The sequence below is a fragment of the Eptatretus burgeri genome, chromosome 7 (assembly GCF_056783735.1).
Source record: "Eptatretus burgeri isolate ZD-2024b chromosome 7, Ebu_testis_v1, whole genome shotgun sequence".
Classification (NCBI taxonomy): Eukaryota; Metazoa; Chordata; class Myxini; order Myxiniformes; family Myxinidae; genus Eptatretus; species Eptatretus burgeri.
In genome coordinates, this window is record NC_140967.1 from 18,314,290 (window position 1) to 18,331,304 (window position 17,015).

Sequence of the window (17,015 nt, forward strand, 5' to 3'; positions counted from 1 at the left end):
CCATCACCATTGCAAACAGGAAAGGGCTCAGAGTCGATCCTTGGTGCAATCCCACTTTTACCTTTAAACCGGTCCGTCATTCCTACCGCACACCTCACCGCTGTCACACTGTCCTCATACATATCCTGCACCACCCTCACATACTTCTCCACCACTCCCGACTTCCTCATACAATACCACAACTCCTCTCTTGGCACCCTATCATAAGCTTTCTCTAAATTCACAAACACACAATGTAACTCTTTCTGGCCTTCCCTATACTTCTCCATCAACATTCTCAAAGCAAACATCGCATCAGTGGTGCTCTTTCCTGGCATAAACCCATATTGCTGCTGACAAATCGTCACCTCTCCTCTCAACCGAGCTTCCACTACTCTTTCCCACAACTTCATGGTGTGGCTTAACAACTTTATCCCTCTGTAATTTCCACAGCTCTGCACATCACCCTTATTCTTGAAAATCGGAACCAGTACACTTAATCTCCACTCCTCCAGCATTCTCTCACTTTCCAAGACTTTATTAAACAATCTGGTTAACAACCCCACTGCCATCTCTCCCAAGCACTTCCATGCCTCCACTGGTATGTCATCTGGGCCACCGCCTTTCCACTCTTCATAGCAGTCCTCACTTCATCCTTACTGATCCACCCCACTTCCTGATTCACTATTTCCACCTCTTCCAACCTTCTCTCTCTCTCTCATTTCCTTCATTCATCAGCTCCTCAAAGTAGTCCATCCACCTTCTCAACACGCTCTCCTCGCTCGTCAGCACATTCCCATTTACGTCCTTTATCACCCGAACCTGCAGCACATCCCTCCGTCTTGCCAATCGGTATAAATCCTTTTCCCCTTCTTTTGTGTCCAACTTCTCATACAGCTCGTCATATGCCTTTTTCTTAGCCTTTGCCACCTCTCTCTTCGCCTTGCGCTGCCACTCCTCGTACTGCTGCCGGCTTTCTTCATCTCTTTGACTATCCCACTTTTTTTTTTTCCGCCAACCCCTTCTTCCTTATAATTTCCTGTACTTCCTTGTTCCACCACCAATTCTCCTTATCTTCCTTCCCCTGTCCAGATGTCACACCAAGTACCTTCCAAGCTATCTCCCTCACCACTTCTGCTCTAGTTGCCCAATCATCCCACCCATCTTTACCACCAACCAACACCTGTCTCGCCTCCTCCCTAAATTCCACGCAACAGTCTTCCTCCTTCAGCTTCCACCATCTGGTCCTTGGTTCAGCCCTCACTCTCTTCCTCAACCTCACCTCCAAAATCATCCTACAGACCACCAATCGATGCTGTCGAGCTACACTCTCCCCTGCCACCACCTTACAGTCTCTAATCTCTTTCAGGTTGCATCTCCTACTTAAGATGTAATCCACCTGTGTGCACTTTCCTCCACTCTTGTATGTCACCCTGTTTTCCTCCTTCTTCTTGAAATACGTATTTACCACTGCCATTTCCATTCTTTTTGCAAACTCTACCACCATTTGCCCTTCCACATTTCTCTTGTTGAGACCGTACCTACCCATCACCTCCTCATCCTCTTTATTCCCTTCCCCAACATGCCCATTGAAATCTGCTCCAATCACCACTCTTTCATCCTTGGATACACTCTCCACCACTTCATCGAACTCACTCCAGAAATCTTTATACTCCATCTCACACCCCATATGTGGGGCATATGCACTGATGACATTCCTCATCATTCCTTCAATTTCCAACTTCACACTCATCACTCGGTCAGAGACTCTCCTCACCTCCAATACCCTTGACATAATCTTCCTTCAGGATTACCCCGACACCATTTCTCCTCCCATCCCACACCATGGCAGAACAGTTTGAAACCACCTCCAATGGTCCTAGCCTGACTCCCCATCCACACAGTATGTCCACCTTTCTTCTCTCCATCATATCAGCCAACTCTTGCCCTTTGCCAGTCATCGTACCAACATTCAGAGTTCCAACTCTCACCTCCACACTTCTACCCTTCCCCCTCTCCCACTGCCTCCGGACTCGCCTTCCCAGTCTCCTTCTCCTCCTTCGCCCAGCAGTAGCACAATTTCCACTGATACCCTGCTGACCACCGGTACCGGTGGCGGTCGTTGGTAACCCGGGCCTCGACCGATCCGGTATGGAAATTTGTTTTGTTGTCCGCATAATAATTTGGCATTGGTTTTTTTTTTTTACGCCGGATGCCCTTCCTATATATATATATATATCGGACATACAGTCATGCGCCGCATAACGACATTTCGGTTAACGACGGACCATATACGACGGTGGTCCCATAAGATTATAATGCAGCTGAAAAATTCCTATCATCTGGTGATGTCGTCGCTGTCGAAGCGCTGCCAGTCATAAAAGTACAGTATAGCACATACAATTATGTACAGTACATAATGATAATAAACAACTGCAGTGTGTCCCCGTTATAATGATATCGTTGAGGTTCATAAAATGTCATCCTGAAAAAAACCAGGGTCGCGAAAAATCTGGATTCAAGAAAATCAGCGTTCAAACCGACCAAATGCTGACCTAACATCCTAAAACACCCCTATTTTCATCCTCTTTGATCAGTTTTTTGCACGTTTACCTTCCAGCAAGTAAATTACCTTTGAGTTAAAGAATTCTGCAAATAAATCGTTGTTGTTACAGTCGAAATTAAAACATAGATGAGTTTTCAGTAAAGCTTTTTATGTTGTTAAAACATTCGCACTGTTCTGAAAATATATCACACAACTGACAGGTGCTCGATTCTTCATTTGTGAATTATAACATCGATGCAATGATTACGTATATAAAATCCAAACGCTATTTATTCACCTTTCGATAATTAAATCGATGCGAGAGGAGATTGTAAGCAACCGCTAACAACACACATGGCCGTCATGAACAGCACAAAGGTAAAACTAACGAGTCTTCCATCGATCTTGGATGTGTGTTACAATTGCCGACATTATTCAGTACAGTAACATGCTGTACAGGTTTGTAGCCTAGGAGCAATAGGCTACACCATATAGCCAAGGTGTGTAGTCAGCTATACCATCGAGGTTTGTGAAAGTGCACAAGATGTTCGCACAATGACGACATCGCTTAACGACGCATTTCTCAGAACGTATCCCCGTCGTTAAGTGGCGCATGACTGTATGTATGTATGTATGTATGTATGTATGTATGTATGTATGTATGTATGTATGTATGTATATATATATATATATATATATATATATATATATATATATATATATATATATATATATATATATATATATATATATATATATATATATATATGAATCCACATAGGCTGGAAGTGTTGCCCACTCACTCACTTCATACGTTAAGAACAAATCTTCCAGTTCAAGTTCTCGGAACACAAACCAAGAATCAACCGAGACAAAGTCAGATAGGCTCGATGTCAAGTGAATGTCCTTGGGGAAGTGAGGCTTTCCGAAGTCTGTACCAAAGCGCCCAATAGGCAATAGTCCAAGTTCCTCTCTATCAGGCTTGACAGAGATGATACGGTCAGCCAGTCGACGCTTCTCTGCACTTGGCATATCCTCACTGAATAAGGCTAAGGGCACAAACTCAGCTGTTAAGTACCAAAGATGATGCTGTAGAGCTTTGATAGCGGATGCTGAAACCTTGGAGTCCACAGATCCATAGCGTATGAGATCTTTACACAGACACAAATCGTTATATGGTGCATCAAGAGCTCTCGGGTAAGAGTTCCACCATTTGAAATAAATCAGTGTTGCAAAGTCTCAGAATCTTATTATCTTGGGTACCTGGTGTTGTGTTGTGATAACTACAGTAGGAGGTGGAGTAGAAATTTGAGTTTCTAACATAGCAATCTTTAGACAATAAATGACCTTTGCCATCCATCGGGCACGGTGCATTGCTCCAGGAAACCGGAAGTCCACTTGTGGTCCTTACTGACCAATATACATATCCACTAATTTAGCGAACTCTCTATAGTTGTCTCGCTGGTAGGACTGTATGGTCGCAGTGACATTCAGTACTCCTGCTCTCCAGTCATGTATGAGGGCTGAATTCTCCTCGCTGAATTGATCAAGATCTAAAGTTTTCAAGCTTATTTCACCGCTGTGGGGTACAGCTTCGTAATGCTTTTGCATCATCTTTTGCATTCGAAATGCTCATCTCGGAAAATCGTCCAAACTTTTACGTTCATGATCTGCCACGTGTGAAATTTTCCAGGAAAAAATATCATTTTCCGGGAAACTGTGCCAACAAATTACAAGCCAACCATGTTACAAACATCACCAAAGGAGCAGTACATCGATATGTCAGAATTATTTCACCACCAGACACAAGTTTTGATCACTATACAGTGAAAAATAACACTTATTCTGAAAAATGCGCAGGAGCTGCGTGCCTGAACTTTGACCCCGATGTGGACCCCCAAGATGATGACCGAAAATTCTGAAAAAAAAAAGAGAAATGTTTTTTCATGTATTCAAACACATCTGTTCTATCGCCATTATGTTTTTCAAACTTTCGCAAAAAAGGAGCGTTTGATGCACCCAAATATATATATATATATATATATATATATATATATATATATATATATATATATATATATATATATATATATATATATATATATACACACACACACATACGGATGGGCCGTTGCTTGCAACCCCTTCGAGGTGAGACCAATGGTGGACATGGTGGTTAAAAACCATAAAAAGGTATACGACAAGGTTTCATTTATAAAAAAGCTAAAACCTTTCCTGTCAAGCAAAATGTGTACGTTCAAGTACCGACCTCCTCCATATTCGAATCACTTCTTCCCTGCATTTTTCATCTTCCAGATAAATCAAAATCTTTCCTCGTTCTTTCTCAACCCCTTGCAGAATTGTCCAACTTCCCATCATCTTATCAAATCGCCTCCTTCGGTATACCTTTCATTTTTGGAAACGGAAAATATACACCGAGCTATGTTATGTATACGTTTCGTGATTAAAAACTCTGACGTCATAACTGGTACACATACATCCCACCATACACGACCCGGTCATGTCAGGTTACAAAGTCCATCGATTACTGGAGATGCCCATTGGTGGAATGCTGCTGGCATGTCCGTTCTCATTTCATGTCATCACTGTCAAACATTTGCCTCACTGTTTACAAGTTAATGTTTTGCTACTCCATGATCGAAATAAAAACTGATCAATACCGTTTTGATACGAAACAAGTTATTAATAATAATATTATTATTATTCTCAACAAATCTGGTAAATCCAAGTGCATGGTGTTGTATGTTCATGCAGCATTTTTTCCAAACCAAGAACAGTTCACCTTCAGGTGTTGGAAACCCATGGCACAGTCAGAGTTGAACTTTAATGAGTGTGGAACCATGAGCTGTGTGGAAGGGATGAACTATTTGTATTGCATATTGCCAATGTAAGGCAATGTAGCCTCTCCTGGAGAATTACAACATTCCACCCAAAATGTATAATGAGGAAACGAGGGAGGAGAGGAGGGTGTGGGAGGACAAGAAGAGAATGCAGAATGGTGGGGGGGGGGAGGCATTGCATTGACAAGTGTGCCGTCCATCACTCACCGATTACATTAAACATTAACATGTGAGAAAAGAGGTGGAACACCAACATCCATGGTGTAAGGATGTGCTAATTATGTTTTTTGTTAATTTTTTTAACTCAAAGTGATAAGTGGCAAAGGGTTTGTATTTTTTTAACTTCTATGATAAGATACAATTAAGAAAGACCAGAAATTAAAGGGAGGGAGAAGGAAGAGGAATCGTTCCATCAAGGGTCGGCCAGTTCATGGTATTGACGTAAAAGCTGACCATTTCCGTACAAACAGCACTGGATGACTCCATGAGCATCCTCAAAGCTCCTGCACCGAATATCTAATCATCTTGTATCAAAACCATGCGAGGCCTGTGTTTCACAAGTTCTTATTGTAATGCACAAGGAGGAATTAAAGCAATAAATGCTCAAAAGGAAAAGCCATGAGAGGTGAAACCAACCGCGGCATTCTCCGAGCATTATTTCATTGAAGCTGAAAGTGCAGCACAGCTTTGCGGAGACGATGAACAAGTACCTTCATCGCATGGACCACAGCCTCAGGTTTCTGTGATACCGCCGGTCGCCTACCCAATGACCCCTGAGGATCACTCGCGAGCTTCGCTCCCTGGGGATAATAAAGAACGTGTTATTTTGCAGACAACAGGCATGGCATTTCGTACATGTCACGATTTTGTGTCACGATGCATCACGTGTGCTCACATTGTCCGTCCACAAAGTACATCTGAAAGGGAGCATCTGCAACACGAGTGCAATTGCTTCCAGTGTCCAAGCCAGATAAACATACCCATACTGTATCATAGCGCATGAACACTATCTATCGAGTTTATTGATCTTCTATTTGCTATCCGACTCTTCCAGTCAATTTAAATTTAACATCCACATGCCATTGCCTACCGTAATTATTCTCAAAGCAGAGAATTCTGTTAGGGTACTGGCACTTTGAGATCGAGGGATCTTTAAGATCTCAAACAAACAGCATGCCAGATTGGGGGTTTTCGACAGACTGAACTGCGTAGGGGAATAAATCCAAGACCAGACAGCCGAGAGGCAACCGTATTGTCAACCGAACTATCCCGCCATCCCTTGGCCTTTGAGACTCGGTGTTGCAGGCAGTCTCTCCTATCGAAGCGTTAACTCTACTTGCAATATCTGATGGGATTAATTCAATTGAAGCTGAAAAGGCAATTGCATACGAAATCCTTCTATCACTTGTATGATCAATGTACGGATCCACGAGGGCATCATCAAGTTTCAATGTTGTTTTTCTTCCCGATGGCAATATTGGTCCTTGCAAAAGAAACTACATCCTTGTGCATTGTTTTCGCTCGTTCATCAATACGGTCTGCCTTTACGATTTGGTGGAGAAGGAAGCGAGACCTATCCTCAAGAACAAGTCCTCGGCAGCAGGTCCAAATCCTCTTTGGACCACAGATCCACAGCAGGTTGTGGACATCGAAACACGACTGCATCTCTTTCTCGCCGACGTAGGAAGGATCGAACGTCGTCCACATTCACACAACCACAATTGGTGGGGATGTGGTGCGGATGTATTGGTTAGAAATGACATTTACCTCATGATTAGGGAGTGCTTGTATTTAGGGTGTGTACTCGCTTACATGTGTTGCTCACATTCTGTGCATTCACCTGGGGCTCGTCGGGCAGGTTTGGCAGCTTGGAAGATGGCAGGGTTTTGTGGTTCGGACGGAAAGCCACTACCCCGGGAGGATGCTATCAAAATGGAGAAGAATGAATAGTATGTGAACACCGACAGAGCAATACATTCCAATTACCTTGACACGACACCTTCTGCCATGCCCTACACAATTACCTACACGTTGGAATTCAACTTAGAAAGAAACACGCACATACCTTTGGGAAAGACGCCATTCCTTCCAGTTGTTTTAGTTTATTCTCCAGGAATTTTATGTACATCATTTCTTGGGGAGGGTAAAACACAAAAATATGAAAGTGTTAGAACCTGGCACGACTTGACAATAATCACACATTCTGGCACATTTTGCGCTGCTTAGTCATGGTGAGTGATGCAAGGGAGTGGGTCTGACTCGAGAAACTGCAGAGTTACACTCAATTCCTTCATCCCAAGATTACCCACTTTCTGTAGAAATTCTTCACCGTTTGTCGGCCTCCTGTTTCTTGCTCACGTGGTCCACAAAGAGAACTTCAAAAACAACTTGCCCTCCTATTTGGCTCCTGAACTAGGACAGCAATCTTTTCATGACCATGATAACACACCGAGTCGGAAGAATTCAGAGAATGTACATAATTTATGTGCCATACCCTTCACAGATCGTTGGTGCAACCAAAGCAGTCTTGGAATGGGCTAGGCTGGTTGTTGTTTTGCTATTGTTTTTCCAGTAGTCGGTCAGGGCAGTAATTTGTAATTTGGCTAGGGTGCCGACAATAGCTCACCTACTCTCGGCCAAATGCACCGTGGGATCTTTAACATTCACCAACCGATGCTGGAAGATGGGTTGCCCAGTTTATCGTTCATCCGAGGCATGGCACAGACATTGATGCCTCGCACTACCTGCGAAACACCAGGGTGATAGTCTATAGTTGTGTCAAGATTCGACACGAGGCAAGACCTCAGAGGTGCGTGTGCACAGTTCCAGGCTATTCTGCAAGCTCCAATGGGCAAACACGCACGCACGCGGATAAATAAAGCAATTAAATGAAGAACGAGTGAGCAGGGGCATGTTCCATGTGGAAGCGGCTTGCTATCATTTGCCAAGCCAGCCATTCCGTATCAATCACTTTGCAAGCCGCTTGCCTAGCTGCTCGGCAAGCGATTAAGAGGTGCTTATCAAGGGGTAAGCGAGCCGCTTGTGAACGGAACACTTCTGCATGCAAGCAAAAATGGCCGTCGTAGTAGAATTCAAAACGGTTGGTGGCTGTATCTCCAATTCTGCCATCACAGAGGACGACATTCATATTGAAACGTACAGTTGGTCCATAGATAAGGTTGACAGGGGGCTCCTCATTCTGACTCCCCCCTTTCTTTCTATTTATTTTCCTCTTCCTTGCACTCTCTGTAGCCGCTGCTAACATAATCAACTTGTTTTGGGAAGTTTTCGTCACCAGAAAATTTGAGCAAAACTGAAGACGATGGCCCAGACAACATTTGCTCGAGTACTGCAATAGAACTGTTTACATTGGATACCGCCATGTGAAGCAACGCCAAGCACTGCGTTCCATTGCAGTGCTTGCTTGAGAGATTTGAATCAAATGAGCCACTCGGTGAGCAAGCTGCTTGCTCCGCCATGTGAAGCCACACCAAGCACTCCGTTCCATTGCAGTGCTTGCTTGAGAGATTTGAATCAAATGAGCCACTCGGTGAGCGGTAAGCAAGCTGCTTGCTGGCAGAACACGTCACAATAGAAGCTGTTTTTGTGCGCCCCTTTCCTTGCTGAGGGAGTGACGTTGAATCGGCGTCGTCCAAGCTTCCCTCCTCTCCCGGCTCATCTATATCATAGATCACAGAAAGTCACGTCATCGACATGGTGACCAACCTTCCATATTGCTTTCAGCTTTTCATACACTAGAGTATGACATTATATTCCTGGCAATGTAGTAAAACTTGTGATTTTGGAGCTTGATAAAGTACAATGGGGAAAATAGGTTCGACTCCCCGTTCCTGACACCGACCCATCACCAAAAAAATGTTGGTTATTCATAATCAGCTGAATTAAACGACAAGAGTCGTAGTCGACACAGTTTATATAAATAATGAAATATGAATAAGCTTAAGATACTTAAGTATGCACTGTAACATCTATCACAATATTCAACATAAACGATAAATGTGTACGACTACCTTCACCGTCCGGCCATAAACGATAAAACCTAGAAATACCCGCTCAACGGTGTCTTTCAAGAAGAGTCGAGCAGTTATTTCCGGCATCCTAAACAAATTACAAATTCCTGCCCAAATCGGCTCCGGTCCAATGTCAAAACCTGACCGGCCAGTTCGTGAAAGACTTGGACCAAACTTCCCCCAGGTGACAATAAATGGGGCCAATGAAGTACAAGTAATGGTCGTGGTGGTGGAAGAAGTACACTGTACCCTTCCCCAACACACACTACACAAACAAAACAACTTTCCGCTGCAACGTGCTTTCTGGACCCCGACAATCAGGCGAAAGGTCACAATAATACAGATGTGAAAATTCGGGAAAATTGAGAGGTGACAGCTATTGTAAGTGCAAATATGGGGGTATTTATGATCAATTTAAAAAGGAATACATGTTTGTGTTAATTACTACTCGTAGAAACACCAATCCAGCTTTGGCTATAATTGGGAAGAACGTTTGTTGTTCAAACCGCTTGTTTTTAAACACATGAAACTATTGATGGAAAAAAAAAAAAAAAACCCTCAAAGCCTTCAAATATCACCATATCGATCTCTGTCTCTCAAATAATTTCCCCATTCCCCCTCCCTTGCCTCGTCCCACAAGTTCTGTCACCACGCTTGCAACTTTTAAAGTTAAAAAGTCTGTAGATCATAAATTTTCATGTTTACCTCCTTATTTACTGATATATCTGGTAAATACGGCACCAAGTTTATCACGCTATTTGTTTCATTCCAGGAATTAAAATAATATCTAGTACCAAGGACGTTCATGTGGCAGAAAGATTCGGCGAAGATGAATTTGGAACTATTGTTAAGTTCATGGTGATGCAGAAAAAAAAAAAAACAAGAAAAAGAGCAATTGCAGACCCTTTTGTGTGGCCAGGACTTCTTTTGTGTGATATTTGTGTACTGTGTGTTACGTAATTAATAAGAGACATAACTAGAACTGCTGGCAGTGATGGCCGGGTACCACGACGTCCCGCTTTGATGCAACCCCACTTTGATTGGACACCTGACTCTGATCCGGATCTTCACCAAAATTGAATCAATTCTTCCTCGTCACACACGCAACGTGTCCACCAAGTTTCGTTTGAATCCGTCCCCAACTTTTTAAGATATCTTGCTCTCTATCGTTTTTGGCCCCATCTCTCAATGGTGAAGAATCACTTTTAAAAAATTCTAGTAGTCGGATCCGGATCTTCACCAAAATCTAAACAGTTCGTCTGTGTCACACACCCAACCTGTCCACAAAATTTCATCCGGATCTGTTCACAACTTTGAGATATCCTGTGCACAAACAAACAAAAAGGGGTGAAAACACAACCTCGTTCACCTTGGGTGGTGGATGTAAAAATAACTCATTCCCTATGAGGAGGAGTTGCTATATGCCAATTTACAATTTTTTTCTTTGGTGATGTTTCAGAGATAGAGGTCTAAAAGTTTTTTTTCATTTTTCCAACATAGCTGCCACACCATGTGACCTATGATGTCATAATACATTAAAGCATTCTGCATGAGTAGTTGCACCTTTGGTGAAAATTTTGTCTCAATCTGACAAGCAGTTGCAGAGAAAAATACTAAAGTTCTGTGCAGACAAAAAAAAAAGTCAGACAGACAGACAAACAGACAAACGGACCCAAACACAATGCTCCGGCGAGGGTAAAAAAAACAAGCTCAAATGAGCTAAGATCCTCGTCCTCTTAATGATGACGTCATAAAAACGAATATGACGTCATTTGATGCATCAAGTTTGCGATAAATTATCTGTGCGAATGCCCGGCTTGATTCCCGCAAACAAAATTCAAACGGCTTGCCTAGTTTCGGAGATAATGGTATGGGCGATTTCCATTCGCGGCGATATTATGACGTCAACTTTTTTTTTCGAGAAAGAATTTCCAAAATCGGAGATCGTTACCGTCTGCGCAGGGAAATTTTACATATATACGCCAAGTTTCAGGAAGTTTCAATGAAAACTGGAGGCTGTGAAACAAAAAAGTCCACAAGAACAACAACGTGAGTAAGACAGAGAGATCCTCCACGAGGATCTAAAAAAAAAAAAAAAAAAAAAAAAAAAAAAAAAATCAAGTAGAAAGCATCCCAAAAATGTGAAGTCTTTCCCCTTCTGCATCAGCTTTGTACTTTAACTAAACTTGACGAAAACAACAACAAAATATTAAATTTATTAATTAGTATTCTCCATATTCTCGTGATAAAGGTTTGTTGAAAAATTGATGACAAAAGCTTAAATGGAAAACGAGAAAACATCCCAAAAATACAAGTGGATAAAATAAAGAATCCCGGAGGCGATTAATAAACCCGGCCCTCTCACGCTGCAAGCTGGTGGATGGGCTGATTAGGGCTCTTTGTACTTACTGTGACATTGTCATTTGACCCAATTATTTAGTCTTCTCCATATTGTCATAATAAAGGTTTGTTGGAAATTTGATGAGAAAAGCTCAAATGTTAAAGTTATGCCCTGGACAGACACACACACACAGAAGCTCTTGCAAAACTCCGTCTCCCGCTGTGCGGGCGGACGGGCTGGTGAAGATGAAACGCATCGAGAAATGTAATAAAAAGGCTCATTGAGCTAAAGGGAAGAAGTCAACACGGTCACTTCTGAATCTACCTTTCCACTTTTTATTCTCTGTCTCTCCATTGACCAATGACAACTCCCTCTCTGAAGTTTGACCTTTCATCGACGGTAAAAAAAAAGTTCCCTCAAATCAAGAAATTGATGAAACCTATCGTCCTGACAGTCGGCAGCTTTTGAAATTCGAATCCAGACCAAATGATCACAACTACTGTTGGGGCAGCATTGTAACCTCGAGAGTGAAAGTTTAGATCTCATCCCTTCCATTTGAAAGAACTGCAAATGAGGTCCACAAAGTTGAACAAATTTGTGAAGTTGAAGATGACAACTTTCTCCCGTTGCTTTTGTTGTACAGGTGGTGTTCACCAAGGGGACTGGGAAGGTTATGAATGTGGGTGTTTGAAATTTTACAATGCATGCACGAGTTGGGTAGACGATGGAAGAGTGAAGTGCTCCTCCATCTTGCATATGTGGTTGGTGAAGTGTGCAACGGCCACTTAATCATGGCCAGGAGCCTGTCGTTCAAGAGTGTTGTTGTAGTTATTGTTATTGTTCTGGTACGACTAACTCCTTACCAAGACATTGGGATGATTGATTTTATCCTTACAGTTAGGGTCGCGGGCCCGAGTATGACCGGAGCTTTATCCTGGAACACTGCACTTCCGCTTTCTCAAGTACTCGAGTGGTTTGCACGTTCATAGAGACTGGCAACTTCGCTTCCAGAAGTTGGAAGAAGCACATTCATTCGGGAGGAAACTTTAAAAGGAACATTTCTGATCAACTGCAAATCAGTCCGAGAACCCTTTGGCCGTACCGTGCGATGCAATGGCAGTAACATGTGGGTCACAATACTTGGAAGAGACTTTTTCCATCTGTAGTCATTTTCAAGTTTGAGCCTTCTTCAAATGTGGAGTCACAATGGTGAAACAAAATTGCTCGAATAGGGAAATAGAGGGTTTTGATCGAAGTTTGTGTCCAATTCCCTATTGGAAGCACATTGAAGGATTGCAGTTCCAATTGCATCGTGTAACCAGCTCTGTTGAACGAAAAAAAACTTTGGGAACTCGATTCCAACAAATGGTCACTTGTGACACCAAATAGCATGTACATTATGGTTTGGTGGACATTTTCCCCACACAGGCATGAAATTACCATCATGTTTGAAGAAAAGCATCACAAAGTGTTTTTGGAAGTCTTCGCATTCATGCCACATTGATATGGTCGACTGACGTACGCACGCATGCACACGTCAAGAGTGAGATATTGAACATATCTCAAAGTTTCCCTTCGTAGCCTAAGACAGTTGTTCGCATGTGACTTGCGAGCAACCTGGGAGTCAATGTACTTTAGAAGGCTTTCATCCGCAGATTGATGGAGTACTGCTCTCCCCTCTGGGTTGGCACCCCTGCCTCACAGCTAGCTCCCGTGGAAACCAGTAACTGGCATCTGATGAAGCTCGCAAAATCCAATGCCATTACTCACCTCCACTCATTTGTTCCTCTTTTTCTCACCTCTGGAATCAATTTCCTCAGTCTCTTCAATCCCACGTTTCCCTCCATTGCTTCAACACAGCTATTCACCACAATCTCATCCCCGTCCATACTCATGCGACTCTGACCCTGGAAGAGTCAAATCAAAGATTTAATAAATTGCACGTGCCGTTTCCCCAACTTGACACTCAGCATTTACAGAACAGAAGCAGAGCACCGACAAAACCCCATGGGTTGGCTTGTGGGTCCGCTTAGCTTTCCACAGGGAGGGAGAAGATTTGTCCTCACATTTAACTGCTGACTGCAGAGAGAAAAGTGGAGTCACCAGATGGTATTGCCAGTACCCAGAGTACCCCAGGAAGTTACTTCCACCAAAGTCAACGGCTGTGTTTGTCTCCTGTCAAAAGTCCTGCGCGCTCATCAGCTCTCCCATGAGCCTTCGACCCTATCAAAAAAAATAAAACTCAATGTACGCTTGTTTAAATCGGGTGCCATTGCAAAACTGTCATCAACCACAGGATGCACAAGTCCTAAAGGAGGTCTCGCACACTCTCGAGAAGCAGTTTTCCCAACACCGGAAGGATATTTTTGTCTGACTTTCTAAAAGGAATGTAATTGAACTGAAAGGGAAGCAATTTAAGTTCTGATGCTTGACTGACAAATACAGGAAACGGTGTACCTTTACAAACCACACAAAGCAGCGGCACGCGTACTGGCTTCATCCTCGACACCGAACTCTTTCATATTTTGAAAACATCTCACTGTTGACAAAATGATCAGAACGTGCGTGACATGATTCCTCCCCGTCAGGTCAAGGCCAAACTCCCAGTGTAAAAATGTTTTCCCAAGTAGATAACTGAAAACCACCCAAATGAGATCCATCTCAAGTGGTGTCAAGTGCTGACGGACGATATGGTGTTCAAAGTTACCTTTTTGCAGTTAAGGGTTCACGTACGGGATTACAAGTGCAGTTCCACCACAAAGCTGCCATTCCTGGTTTCTAATCCGAAGGAATTCAATTCCATGCCGTGTGAGATATCATCCTTCGACCCGGGCTAGTTCGCCGTCCTCGGTTCCGAGCACGCCGATCCATTGGATTATGGTCACGACATATCCCAAAACAACTTCCTATTGTAGTTTTACAGCACGTGTGCAGAAACCCTGGGCATGTTCCTAAAGTGTGGTCCATTTATTACATACGAAGGTGGTGGTGGAGGAGAAGTGCCGATTTGAGGAAATTGAAGTTTAAAAATAAATAAATACAACCTGATCTGATCTGATTGAGTGAACTCGGGTACACCTTTTGATTGCTTGCCACTCAATTTTTACTCGAGTTGCTCGACTAGCTGCCGCAGCTCTTGCTCGTGTGGTGCCCACATTGGGAATCGAACCCGGGCCACCTGGGTGTAAAGCAGGCATCGTAACCACGAGACCGTGTGGATTTAAATACAGTAAGAAGCTGAAAAAACAGAACAGGTGACACTAAGGTCACAGGCACAAAATGGAGTGAAGGGAAAACACGACAACAACATATGGAGGCATCACAGCACTGAAAGAGGGGAGTGGAGGGTGAAACCAGGACAGGATGGAGTGAAGCTGAGAGGTATCAATGGGAGAGACCATGGTAGTGGTGATGGGCTTCAGACTTGAAATCCTCGAGGGAAGAGCTCGAGAAAGACAAATTCAGGAAGAATTACAGAGGCAAGAGGGGGGGTTGAACGAATGGAAGTGTGCATGAAGTTTCGATTTGGGGGAAGCTTTTATTGATACAAAGTCGAGGCTCATGGAAGAAGGCAATGCACTGAAAGTGATACAACATGAGGACACAGTTTAAGGAGATGAACAAGCAAGAGGAGAGAGAGAGAAGGAAGGAAGCACAGCAACATGCAAGTAGCAACAACAGAGTGAAAGTAAGGAGCACACACTGTGGGATTTTAATGAAGAGGGAGTTGCAAGGGATTGCCATTGGGTTGGGGGGGAGAGGGGTGAGATTGCTGCAAGGACGCTGATGTGTCTGTGGTGAAGAGGACGCCTTAACTGGCATTGAAAAAAAAAGATAACATGAAGAGAAGGGAGGACGACATGGTGGGAATAGTAAGGGGAGAAGATGGGAGCAAAGGGCAATGATGTATGAATTCCCAGAGTAGGGAAAAAAAAAGTCAGCAATTTTGACACATTTGCGTACGTAATAAGAAGATAGGACTCACATCTACTCCAACTCCAATAAAGAGTCGAGTTATGGAAGGAACACGTTCTAAGCACCTACCGTTGCCGTGTAGCTCCGCAGGTGTGACATCTCCAGAACCCGTGTGCAGGTGCTCGGTACTCGGGTCTCCGCTCAAGCTGCTTCCATCACCAAGGTCCCTCATGGTTTGGCCTTGAGGGACCTCCAGAGTCCCCGGGGCGGTGACCCGAGGGTCTGCGTGACCTCGCTCTTTATCCAGCATGAGGCAGATATCCGTGAGATCCTGGTTCGTCTGCAGCAGCTGCTGCTGCCGTCGCTCCAGCTCTCGAAGCCTTTCCAATTGAGCTGCGACCTCGGGTCCCAAAGTCCCCACCGAATGGCGACTAAACCGTTGCCACTCGGTGGCCGCCTTCTTGCTCTTCTGCCTGTCGTCGTCCAGGAAGCAGCACAGCTCCCGCAGCTCGTAGTTCTCCCCTTGGAGACGCAAGTTTGCTTCCTTGAGGGCACGGATCTCCTGCAGGTGCACCTGGAGCGTGCGGTTCACCTCCTTGATCGTGCTCTGTTGACCCACCAAAGCCGACACCTTGGCCATGTCTGCGCGTCTCAGCAGCTTCACCAGGTCTTCCTTCCTCAATTTCATGAGTTCACCATCGTTCAGTGCCGCCGAGTCATCCCTGGGACCACCGGCAGATCTCACAGCCATGGTGGACTCTTCACTCGGACGTGGACTCGCAGTCAATGGACCCTCCTGAACCAGGACCAGGACCAGAAGTTGAAGCAGGTGAGGATCCGGTGAGAAGGGGAAGGTAAAGTTGGTTCGTGTGCGACAAATCCCACACCGCAAATGACCTTCTCCTCCCCAGGAAGCCCTTTCGACCGAACCCCGTCAAACTGCCACGGATTCCCGATGCGCGACCCCGCCCACCTGCGGCTCGAGACTCGTCGTCAGCCAACCCGCACCGAACCTGCGCGCGTGACGTCACAACAGGGCGTGGCACGAGCCTGCAAGGTAAAAGGCGTTCCAGATGGTAAACAGAGCTGCCATTATAAAGTACAAGGCACGCGATCACAGAATCCATGTAAACACATACACAACCAATCTCCAATAACCGTTGGTGGTGATTTCAACCCGTGAAGTCACGTGAGAGCCCGAGTGCAACACCTGTGCGTACGTAATAGATAGACGGGCCCATCAAGAACGGGCTCCGTTCGAATGAACTTGATTTTCATCGAGTCTCGCGGCACCAAGGTGACGTGTGAACACCATGACGTCGAGGACAACGTGTCGATGAAGG

General features: G+C 44.2%; 1 protein-coding gene across 2 annotated transcripts in view; it reads right to left on the reverse strand.

The window, feature by feature from the left end:
- Positions 1-16,685, reverse strand: part of LOC147022763 (coiled-coil domain-containing protein 85B-like) — a 21,102-nt gene extending 4,417 nt beyond the window's left edge. The window contains exons 1-4 of one of the 2 annotated variants that reach the window (XM_085887562.1): positions 15,802-16,685; positions 7,451-7,518; positions 7,211-7,309; positions 6,096-6,185 (exon numbers count right to left, since the gene is read on the reverse strand). In XM_085887562.1, coding sequence (XP_085743688.1) covers positions 6,096-6,185; positions 7,211-7,309; positions 7,451-7,518; positions 15,802-16,423 — 879 coding nt within the window. In that variant the 5' untranslated portion in view covers positions 16,424-16,685. The remainder of the gene's footprint in view (positions 1-6,095; positions 6,186-7,210; positions 7,310-7,450; positions 7,519-15,801) is intronic. The other variant, XM_085887563.1, reaches the window with a different exon arrangement.
- Between the last annotated feature and the right edge of the window lie 330 nt (positions 16,686-17,015).